Source organism: Salmo salar, chromosome ssa14 (genome assembly GCF_905237065.1).
Source record: "Salmo salar chromosome ssa14, Ssal_v3.1, whole genome shotgun sequence".
Lineage (NCBI taxonomy): Eukaryota > Metazoa > Chordata > Actinopteri > Salmoniformes > Salmonidae > Salmo > Salmo salar.
The window spans coordinates 5478055-5490201 of NC_059455.1; the positions used below are offsets into that span (position 1 = coordinate 5478055).

The 12147-nt window shown below is 43.1% G+C and overlaps 1 protein-coding gene across 3 annotated transcripts; it reads left to right on the forward strand.

Annotated features, from left to right (window-relative positions):
- Window positions 1-1355: 1355 nt before the first annotated feature.
- Window positions 1356-11778, forward strand: LOC123723841 (keratin, type II cytoskeletal 68 kDa, component IA-like). 3 transcript variants are annotated; one of them, XR_006758721.1, is made up of 4 exons: window positions 1356-3693; window positions 3900-3942; window positions 4439-4511; window positions 10489-11778. XR_006758721.1 is itself a non-coding variant. In XM_045693818.1 (3 exons), exons 1-3 carry the CDS (start codon window positions 3521-3523, stop codon window positions 4496-4498), a joined length of 276 nt encoding a protein of 91 aa, XP_045549774.1. In that variant the 5' UTR covers window positions 1359-3520; the 3' UTR covers window positions 4499-5360. The 3 variants fall into 3 exon arrangements, 1 of the variants encoding a protein (XP_045549774.1); XR_006758720.1 differs by lacking the exon at window positions 3900-3942; XM_045693818.1 differs by lacking the exon at window positions 10489-11778 and having other exon boundaries at window positions 1359-3693; window positions 4439-5360.
- Window positions 11779-12147: the final 369 nt, after the last annotated feature.

The following is a 12147-nucleotide window of genomic DNA, read 5'->3' on the forward strand; positions in this document are numbered from 1 at the left end:
TCTGCAAAGTAAAACGTTTTTGATCCCCTGCTGATTTTGTACGTTTGCCCACTTACAAAGAAATGATCAGTCTATAATTATATTAGGTTTATTCGAACAGTGAGACAGAATAACAAAAAAATCCAGAGAAACACATGTCAAATGTTATAAAATGATTTGCATTTTAATGAGGGAAATAAGTATTTGACCCCTCTGCAAAACATGACTTAGTACTTGGTGGCAAAACCCTTGTTGGCAATCACAGAGGTCAGACGTTTCTTGTAGTTGGCCATCAGGTTTGCACACATCTCAGGAGGGATTTTGTCCCACTCCTCTTTGCATATCTACTCCAAGTCATTAAGGTTTCGAGGCGGATGTTTGGCAACTCGAACCTTCAGCTCCCTGCACAGATTTTCTATGGGATTAAGGTCTGGAGACTGGCTAGGCCCCTCCAGGACCTTAATGTGCTTCTTCTTGAGCCACTCTTTGTTGCCTTGGCCGTGTGTTTTGGGTCATTGTCATGCTGGAATACCCATCCACGACCCATTTTCAATGCCCTGGCTGAGGGAAGGAGGTTCTCACCCAAGATTTGACGGTACATGGCCCCGTCCATCGTCCCTTTGATGCGGTGAAGTTGTCCTGTCCCCTTAGCAGAAAAACACCCCCAAAGCATAATGTTTCCACCTCCATGTTTGACGGTGGAGATGGTATTCTTGGGGTCATAGGCAGCATTCCTCCTCCTCCAAACACGGCGAGTTGAGTTGATGTCAAAGAGCTCCCTTTTGGTCTCATCTGACCACAACACTTTCACCCAGTTGCCTTCTGAGTCATTCAGATGTTCATGGGCAAACTTCAGACGGGCATATGTATTCTTGAGCAAGGGGACCTTGCGGGCGCTGCAGGATTTCAGTCCTTCACGGCGTAGTGTGTTACCAATTGTTTTCTTGGTGACTATGGTCCCAGCTGCCTTGAGATCATTGACAAGATCCTCCCGTGTAGTTCTGGGCTGATTCCTCACCGTTCTCATGATCATTGCAACCCCACGAGGTGAGATCTTGCATGGAGCCCCAGGCCGAGGGAGATTGACTGTTCTTTTGTGTTTCTTCCATTTGCGAATAATCACACCAAATGTTGTCACCTTCTCACCAAGCTGCTTGGCGATGGTCTTGTAGCCCATACCAGCCTCATCCTTGGAGAGCTCTTTGGACTTGGACATGGTGGAGAGTTTGGAATCTGATTGATTGCTTCTGTGGACAGGTGTCTTTTTCACAGGTAACAAGATGTGGTTAGGAGCACTCCCTTTAAGAGTCTGCTCCTAATCTCAGCTCTTTACCTGTATAAAAGACACCTGGGAGCCAGAAATCTTTCTGAGGGGGTTAAATATTCATTTCCCTCATTAAAATGCAAATCAATTTATAACATTTCTGACATGTGTTTTTCTGGATATTTTTGTTATTCTGTCTCTCACTGTTCAAATAAACCTACCATTAAAATGATAGACTGATCAATTCAGCAGGGGATCAAATACTTTTCCCCCCCCACTGTATGCATTTCCTGCTATTGGATTTTGAAATGTTATACAATCATAAGCCTTTTCTCTCTGCTGGAGAGCACATCAAGTGGCTTGCTCATCACAGCAGCAGGCCCAGGTGCTCGGCAGACACTTTCATTACAGGAATCATGAGGATAATGCACTTTACTGTTTTACCAAATCATGGTTTTGGGGGAAACTTGAGTGAGGCGACCATGGAATGATCTCTCATTGAAATGTTGCATCTGGTCTACGCCATAGTTAAAGTGCTCCAAATATCACCCCTTTTTAGCCAGGAGCTTTTACCACTTGGAGTAGCCATGGCTTATTTACACCAAAAATAAATTCCCTGCCAGATTGCGGTAACACTGAAAAGATCAATCTCTCCAAACTATTGTCCAGTCCACATCTCGTTTGTCAACCCAAATGAAAAATAATTGATTTCATTTTTTCTGAGTCATCTCGTCAATTGCAACAAGTGTTTGACGAATGTTCATCACTAGCTTAGTTTCCGAAATTAACACTGCCCCTGAGACAGACACGTACTGGATTGAGCAGAGTAGCGTAGCGCTGCCTCCACTTTTGTTTTAACAGTATGGTCTGGCGTCAGAGGCTTCGACACACCATAACTTAATACAGATGTAGCAAACAAGCATCTTTATTAGGCAAATTCATAGGACAGCATGGAGTACATGACTTAGTAGGGAGCCTATGCAACTCAACCTGAACAGGCCTATAAGAACAAACTGGTATAAGGAGCAGGCTATGATCATAATTACACACTAGGTGACAGTGCACACAATAGTGAGAACACACGGTTACACTGCAACCTGAGCAGCAAAAAGGTTACACTAACATGTGACTGCACTGCAAATAAGGGCTTAGCCCAATAAATAGCAGTTCTACAAAACGTGCAAATTCCCTGCAAACAGGAACCAAATACACACGGTCAAAAGACCCACACGTGATAAAGTAATATAGATCCCAGCCAACTAAGCTAATATCTGCAGTCACCTTTCTGCTTGCCCCTCACAACCCACGCTGTATTTTAAAAGGCTAAAGACCAAATGGGAGACATTACATTGAACATTTAAAATGTCGCATTTAAAAACACTTCACTTCTCCAACTGATGAGACCCCTCCATGAGGTTTGAGTATGTGCATTCCTATTGAGCTGGCCAGCATGGCAAGCTGTAGACAGTGTATCCATGGTGCACTGAATTATCTACAATGGACTAAACAGGATCAACAGCTAGGCTACACTAGGATTCAGGTTAAATCACTGTGAATGCAGAAAACCACAATAGGGTAGAGAAATGCCGTAACCTATGCTCGGGCTTAGCCTGATTAAATACATTGAATAGAAGGGTGCGCTGCAACTCACTAACACAGGGGAGAGGGCTATCACTCCTAGAAACCCCACTATCTTACCTGGTTCCCCAAATTCCCCCTAAATACCTCGCTTCGTCGGCAGCCACCCTACACAGCAGCGAATGACAACCTCCCACCATCAGTGAGTGCAAACCGGTTAATTGCGAGGGTTACAAAACCCCATGTCCATCAGAGAACCAGCTCCCCCACAACCCCTTGCCTGCTTTCTCGGCTCTGACTTATAACGAGATTTCCAGAGTCTTCCTGCAGAGTTGGCAAGCACACACAGGTGCGAGCAATTAGTTAATGATTCGTTGACGTTATTACTTGCAAGCTGTAATCACAGTTTCTTCAGATTTAATATAGCTAAATACTGTGGTGTAGTGTTCATAATCTCCCTCCCCTCGTTGCTTTCCTGTTCTTCTTTCTTCTCCCTCTTTCCATTCCTGTCCCCTTTCATTAACCTCTTTTCCTCTCCTTTTCCCCATCTCCCTTAATCTTTCTCACTCCTTTATTCTCCTAACCTACTCTGTCCTGAATCCCCACCCTCACACTCCTCCATTCCTCTGCTCTCTCTACCCTGCTCTCCAGAACATGTCCCTGGAGCAGAACTTTGCAGAAGCACAGTCCTAGTTCAACATGGGTGTGGCAGGGTACCATGCTCAGTTCTCCAGCTTAATGTTGGCCATTGAGATGGCCAAAACTGACCTCCACAACCAAATCCTGGCCTACCATGAGCTTCTGGATGTTAAGCTGGCTCTGGATGTGGAGATCTCAACCAACAGAAACCTGCTGGAAGGAGACGATCTCAAGTAGGTATAAGCACTACATACAGTATTAAAGCTGGTTTATCAGTGTAATCCAAGTCTGTCAGCCAGCTCAGCTAAAGCCTATAGGCTTTAAACAACTGTGGTGTAGGTGGAAGCATGTTTACACATGTAGTCAAATATAAGATAATGTAATTTAAAAAGACTGTAAGGAAGCTGTTTACACTCATATTTTCACTCTTTCTCTCCAGATTTCTAGAGAAATCTTTACAGCAACTTCCTATAGTTTCTCAGGTGAGAGACATTTTAAACAAGGGTATATAGTGGAGCTGAGTAGTGTCCAAAAATACCATGTGGGAAAATACAACAAAAAATGTCTGAGCCATCCTAGGCTTTCATTTTGTGGTGGGTAGCTTTTTGGTAGCACAAAAAAATTAGACCCAAATGGGTAGCACACAACAGTAACAAAATATACAATAATTGTTATTATTTATATATAATCTCACAAATGAAATTGCCCATCTTAGAAACACTTTCTAGTGCTCTCAAATCATATATCAACCTTTAAAATTGATGTGGACCCCCTCGACTGGCTAATTTATTTATCAAGAAATGTTAACTAATCCATTGTGGAGATGGCCCAGTCAGACCACCTGAAGGATGGTTTATCAGTTGCGCCGGGGGAATTTCCGGACCACATGAGCTGACCTGTTTCACAAGTTGGCCCGCAGGGGGCAGGAGTGTAGGGTAGACATAGCCCTCACTCACCTCACTCATTTCCATCCTGCAGGCTGGGACTCCCCCTTACCTTCTGCCCAGGCTGGATACAAAAGCACGTTTCCACACATAGAGGGAGCATCAGGGTAGGAGAATGGTTACCTCGCTGATTTGGAAAACTGTATAGTCATATTTTCTCTGAACTATTTAATAGCTATTTTGTCTTTTTGAACACATCTCATTGACAAATGTACATTTTGAACTGAAGAAACTGTCTGGCTTATATGATCATGTACTCTTAACTTCAACCTGGTACAGCCAGAGGAGGCTAGGCCTCCCCTTTTGAGTCTGGCTCCTCAAGGTTTCTTCCTTTTAAGGATGTTTTTCCATTCCACTGTGATTATTCTTGCTCTTTGGGGGTCTAGACAGGGTTACTGTTAAGCATTTTGTGTATTAAGTGCAGAAGCAAAAAGCTTTGTAAAATAACACTGATTAATTTCATGTATTTTATGGGTGAAGAGGTAGTAGTCTGTGTATGCAGAACCGATGACATCGGTAACACATTTATCTTCAGTAAAAAGTTGTGAATATGGCTAAGCAAATTATCTCCCTTGCTATCTCTTCTGTGCTCTTTCTTTATCCCCACACCCCATTTTCCTTTCATATCTCTCTTTCTCTAGTAGGAGGGGGTTTTCAAGTTAAAGATATCAGGTCAGTCAGTCATTTTGATATGGTATCTTGACTTCAATGTGTCATAACATGTTATGCAATGCTGACACCATTAAACATACACAAGGTTTCTGCATGTTATCATGTCAGGCTATTAGTCAATATAAAATAAATGCATAGATATGCATGTATATAATGTGAAGTGAATACACATGCAGCTCAAAGACCTACCAGCTCTCACAGTCTCATGTCAGAATTAGATCAAATCAAATTTATTTTTATATAGCCCTTCGTACATCAGCTGATATTCTCAAAGTGCTGTACAGAAACCCAGCCTAAAACCCCAAACAGCAAGCAAAGCATGTGAAAGAAGCACGGTGGCTAGGAAAAACTCCCTAGGAAAAACTCCCTAGAAAGGCCAAAAACCTAGGAAGAAACCTAGAGAGGAACCAGGCTATGAGGGGTGGCCAGTCCTCTTCTGGCTGTGCAGGGTGGATATTATAACAGAACATGGTCAAAATGTTAAAAAGTTAAAATGTTCATAAATGACCAGCATGGTCAAATAATAATAATCATAGTAGTTGTCGAGGGTGCAACAAGCACGTCCGGTGAACAGGTCAGGGTTCCATAGCCGCAGGCAGAACAGTTGAAACTGGAGCAGCAGCACGGCCAGGTGGACTGGGGACAGCAAGGAGTCATCATACCAGGTAGTCCTGAGGCATGGTCCTAGGGCTCAGGTCCTCCGAGAGAAAGACAGAAAGAGAGAAAGAGAGAATTAGAGAGAGCATATTTAAATACACACAGGACACCGGATAAGACAAGAGAAATACTCCAGATGTAACAGACTGACCCTAGCCCCCGACACATAAACTACTGCAGCATAAATACTGGAGGCTGAGACAGGAGGGATCAGAAGACACTGTGGCCCCATCCGATGATACCCCGGACAGGGCCAAACAGGCAGGATATAACCCCACCCACTTTGCCAAAGCACAGCCCCCACACCACTAGAGGGATGTCTCCAACCACCAACTTACCGTCCTAAGACAAGGCCGAGTATAGCCCACAACGATCTCCGCCATGGCACAACCCAAGGGGGGGGCGCCAACCCAGACAGGAAGACCACGTCAGTGACTCAAGCCACTCAAGTGACGCACCCCTCCCATGGACGGCATGGAAGAACACCAGTAGGCCAGTGACTCAGCCTCTGTAAAAGGGTTAGAGGCAGAGAATCCCAGTGGAAAGAGGGGAACCGGCAAGGCAGAGACAGCAAGGGCGGTTCGTTGCTCCAGCCTTTCCGTTCACCTTCACACTCCTGGGCCAGACTATACTTAATCATAGGACCTACTGAAGAGATAAGTCTTCAGTAAAGACTTAAAGGTTGAGACTGAGTCTGCGTCTCTCACATTGGTAGGCAGACCATTCCATAAAAATGGAGCTCTATAGGAGAAAGCCCTACCTCCAGCCGTTTGCTTAGAAATTCTAGGGACAATTAGGAGGCCTGCGTCTTGTGACCCTAGCGTACGTGTAGGTATGTACGGCAGGACCAAATCGGAAAGATAGGTAGGAGCAAGCCCATGTAATGCTTTGTAGGTTAGCAGTAAAACCTTGAAATCAGCCCTTGCCTTAACAGGAAGCCAGTGTAGGGAGGCTAACACTGGAGTAATATGATCAAATTTTTTGGTTCTAGTCAGGATTCTAGCAGCCGTATTTAGCACTAACTGAAGTTTATTTAGTGCTTTATCCGGGTAGCCGGAAAGTAGAGCATTGCAGTAGTCCAGCCTAGAAGTAACAAAAGCATGGATTAATTTTTCTGCGTCATTTTTGGACTGAAAATTTCGGATTTTTGCAATGTTACGTAGATGGAAAAAAGCTGTCCTTGAAACAGTCTTGATATGTTCTTCAAAAGAGAGATCAGGGTCCAGAGTAACGCCGAGGTCCTTCACAGTTTTATTTGAGACGACTGTACAACCATCCAGATTAATTGTCAGATTCAACAGAAGATCTCTTTGTTTCTTGGGACCTAGAACAAGCATCTCTGTTTTGTCCGAGTTTAAAAGTAGAAAGTTTGCAGCCATCCACTTCTTTATGTCTGAAACACAGGCTTCTAGCGAGGGCAATTTTGGGGCTTCACCATGTTTCATTGAAATGTACAGCTGTGTGTCGTCCGCATAGCAGTGAAATTTAACATTATGTTTTCGAATGACATCCCCAAGAGGTAAAATATATAGTGAAAACAATAGTGGTCCTAAAACAGAACCTTGAGGAACACCGAAATTTACAATTGATTTGTCAGAGGACAAACCATTCACAGAGACAAACTGATATCTTTCCGACAGATAAGATCTAAACCAGGCCAGAACTTGTCCATGTAGACCAATTTGGGTTTCCAATCTCTCCAAAAGAATGTGGTGATCGATGGTATCAAAAGCGGCACTAAGATCTAGGAGCACGAGGACAGATGCAGAGCCTCGGTCTGACGTCATTAAAAGGTCATTTACCACCTTCACAAGTGCAGTCTCAGTGCTATGATGGGGTCTAAAACCAGACTGAAGCGTTTCGTATACATTGTTTGTCTTCAGGAAGGCAGTCAGTTGCTGTGCAACAGCTTTTTCTAAAATTTTGGAGAGGAATGGAAGATTCGATATAGGCCGATAGTTTTTTATAATTTCTGGATCAAGATTCGGCTTTTTCAAGAGAGGCTTTATTACTGCCACTTTTAGTGAGCTTGGTACACATCCGGTGGATAGAGAGCCGTTTATTATGTTCAACATAGGAGGGCCAAGCACAGGAAGCAGCTCTTTCAGTAGTTTAGTTGGAATAGGGTCCAGTATGCAGCTTGAGGGTTTGGAGGCCATGATTATTTTCATCATTGCGTCAAGAGATATAGTACTAAAACACTTTAGTATCTCCCTTGATCCTAGGTCCTGGCAGAGTTGTGCAGACTCAGGACAATGGAGCTTTGGAGGAATACCCAGATTTAAAGAGGAGTCTGTAATTTGCTTTCTAATGATCATGATCTTTTCCTCAAAGAAGTTCATAAATTTATTACTGCTGAAGTGAAAGCCATCCTCCATTTGCGAAGGCTGCTTTTTAGTTAGCTTTGCGACAGTATCAAAAAGAAATTTCGGATTGTTCTTATTTTCCTCAATTAAGTTGGAAAAATAGGATGATCGAGCAGCAGTAAGGGCTCTTCGATACTGCACGGTACTGTCTTTCCAAGCTAGTCGGAAGACTTCCAGTTTGGTGTGGCGCCATTTCCGTTCCAATTTTCTGGAAGCTTGCTTCAGAGCTCGTGTATTTTCTGTATACCAGGGAGCTAGTTTCTTATGACAGATGTTTTTAGTTTTTAGGGGTGCAACTGCATCTAGGGTATTGCGCAAGGTTAAATTGAGTTCCTCGGTTAGGTGGTTAACTGATTTTTGTCCTCTGACGTCCTTGGGTAGGCAGAGGCAGTCTGGAAGGGCATCAAGGAATCTTTGGGTTGTCTGAGAATTTATAGCACGACTTTTAATGCTCCTTGGTTGGGGTCTGAGCAGATTATTTGTTGCAATTGCAAACGTAATAAAATGGTGGTCCGATAGTCCAGGATTATGAGGAAAAACATTTAGATCCACAACATTTATTCCATGGGACAAAACTAGGTCCAGAGTATGACTGTGGCAGTGAGTAGGTCCAGAGACATGTTGGACAAAACCCACTGAGTCGATGATGGCTCCGAAAGCCTTTTGGAGTGGGTCTGTGGACTTTTCCATGTGAATGTTAAAGTCACCAAAAATTAGAATATTATCTGCTATGACTACAAGATCCGATAGGAATTCAGGGAACTCAGTGAGGAACACTGCATATGGCCCAGGAGGCCTATAAACAGTAGCTATAAAAAGTGAGTGAGTAGGCTGCATAGATTTCATGACTAGAAGCTCAAAAGACGAAAACGTCATTGTTGTTTTTTTTTGTAAATTGAAATTTGCTATCGTAAATGTTAGCAACACCTCCGCCTTTGCCGGATGCACGGGGGTATGGTCACTAATGTAACCTGGGGGTGAGGCCTCATTTAACACAGTAAATTCATCAGGCTTAAGCCATGTTTCAGTCAGGCCAATCACATCAAGATTATTATCAGTGATTAGTTCATTGACTATAACTGCCTTGGAAGTGAGGGATCTAACATTAAGTAACCCAATTTTGAGATGTGCGGTATCACAATCTCTTTCAATAATGGCAGGAATGGAGGAGGTCTTTATACTAGTGAGATTGCTAGAGCGAACACCGCCATTTTTAATTTTGCCCAACCTAGATCGAGGCACAGACACGGTCTCAATGGGGAAAGCTGAGCTGACTACGCTGACTGTGCTAGTGGCAGACTCCACTAAGCTGGCAGGCTGGCTAACAGCCTGCTGCCTGGCCTGCACCCTATTTCATTGTGGAGCTAGAGGAGTTAGAGCCCTGTCTATGTTCGTAGATAAGATGAGAGCACCCCTCCAGCTAGGATGGAGTCCGTCACTCCTCAACAGGCCAGGCTTGGTCCTGTTTGTGGGTGAGTCCCAGAAAGAGGGCCAATTATCTACAAATTCTATCTTTTGGGAGGGGCAGAAAACAGTTTTCAACCAGCGATTGAGTTGTGAGACTCTGCTGTAGAGCTCATCACTCCCCCTAACTGGGAGGGGGCCAGAGACAATTAATCGATGCCGACACATCTTTCTAGCTGATTTACACGCTGAAGCTATGTTGCGCTTGGTGACCTCTGACTGTTTCATCCTAACATCGTTGGTGCCGACGTGGATAACAATATCTCTATACTCTCTACACTCGCCAGTTTTAGCTTTAGCCAGCACCGTCTTTAGATTAGCCTTAACGTCGGTAGCCCTGCCCCCTGGTAAACAGTGTATGATCGCTGGATGATTAGTTTTAAGTCTAATACTGCGGGTAATGGAGTCGCCAATGACTAGGGTTTTCAATTTGTCAGAGCTAATGGTGGGAGCCGTCGGCGTCTCAGACCCCACAACGGGAGGATGTGGGGTCCATGTTTCTCAATCATCACATTTAGAAGCATTTAAGGTTAACTTCAGGCATTAACTCCAAATTCTTAAGATTAGGCATTAACTCAAAATGGTTAAGGTATGGCTGAAGGTTTGGGACAGGCTTAAAACAACCAATCCAGCGATAGAAAGTTGTTTTTGAACTTGTGACCTTTGGAATCAGAGGCAGATGCTTACACCCATCCGCCATCCCTGTTCACGACGCCCTAGCAAAACCGAAACCTACTTAAAGGTAACAGCTTTCACGGGTTCCACGTCATCTCCCGAGGTCCTCAGACATGGGTGGACATCGAATACTGACTTGTATCACGGGTGACCTGGCTGTAAAAGACAGTGTTCCCCTATAATATTCCATTCAGTCTTGTGCTAAATGTACTTATTAAACCCTACTTATTAACGCACTTCTTCCACTTAGAACACATAGAGCCCTTGCTGATTTTGGACCCCACATCTGCAGATGAATCTGAATCTACCTGATTCCACCAGGGTACCTCTGGACTGGTGGATGTTCAGATACTAAAGTGAGTCTTTTAACCAAACCCCCTAGCTTCTCTGTCAATGTATGCCCAATTTTTAGACTACCCAATAAACATTGCATCTTAGATCTGGGCCTCTGTTCATTTAGGTTTGCTTATGTGTTAATGCTGTTACATTATATAAGGTTTTGCAGATGTTATTATTTTCAATAAATTTTTTTAAAAGTCATCATTTCATAAGTGGATGTGTGAGTGTCAGTGCACTCCTCAATTTACTGTGTTTCGATTTGAAATTTGAGTTGCATAATTGTTGTTTGTGAGTAGAAAAGGAGAGGAGAGGAGCATGTAAGAATGTTAGTGTGTGCTTCTCTCTCTCATCTCTACCCTGTTCCTCAAATATCGTTTATTTTGCGGTCTGCTCTTGGCATGCAAGGCCCCAGAGAAAGTACACCGCACAATGTTCTAGACAGTACAGCCACTGGTAAACAGGTTGAGAGAGAGAGAGAGAACGTCATAACCAACCCCACCCGCAACTGCTGTGAAACTTTGTCACGCTATGCAGGACTGACTCTTGCCACGACAACCCTGTTGTATGTGGGGTTTCCATTTACGAGGTTTATATATTTTTTGTTGTTGCACTGCTTCAAATCATTCATATTTCTTTATGAAGTATCAGCTGACAACCTGTAGCAGTACTGGATGTTTTAGCAAACAATTTGTAGTGTTACCAAAATTACAAACTTCAAAATATGTTTGAGTACTGCAAGGGAGCATTAGGAAAGCTAAACTAGCTATTGAAAAAGTGAGGAATTAAACAAATTGGCCTTTGGCTTGTCAAATCTAGGCAGCTACTGTATGTACTCTGTAGGCTTAGAGCTGACAATATAATTCTGAAGACACGTGTAGAGCCTTGCCCTACATGCTGCTAGGTGCTAACCACTTCTTGTTTTAGGCTACTAGCTTTGGCCACAGTTTTACCTCTTGTTCTTCACTTTCTGTGTGCAACTGCGTGGGTACTAGGTTCGAAATACATTTTTGTGACATTGGTTTCTGAGGTGGTCATTGAGTACATTGCATTCCTTTGAAATGAAATCCAAATCCAAAATTAGACCTAATTGGTCAGATAAATGACAACTACAGTGCCTTCAGAAAGTCTTCATACCCCTTGACTTATTCCACATTTTGTTGTGTTACTGGATTACATTTTTTTTTAAATGTCATCTACACTCAATACCACATAATGAAAAAGTGAAAACACATGTTTTTTTTTAAATGTTTGCAAATGTATAGAAAATAAAATACAGAAATATCTAATTTACATAAGTATTCACACCCCTGAGTCAATACAAGTTAGAATCACCTTTGGCAGCGATTACAGCTGTGGTCTTTCTGGGTAAGTCTCAAAGTGCTTTCCACACCTGGATTGTACAATATTTGCCCATTCTTTTCAAAATTCTTTAAGCTCTGTCAAATTAGTTGTTGATCATTGCGAGACAAACATTTTCAGGTCTTGCCATAGATTTTCAAGCAGATTTAAGTCAGTTATAACTTGGCCACTCAGGAACATTCAATGTCTTCTTGACAAGTAACTCCGGTGT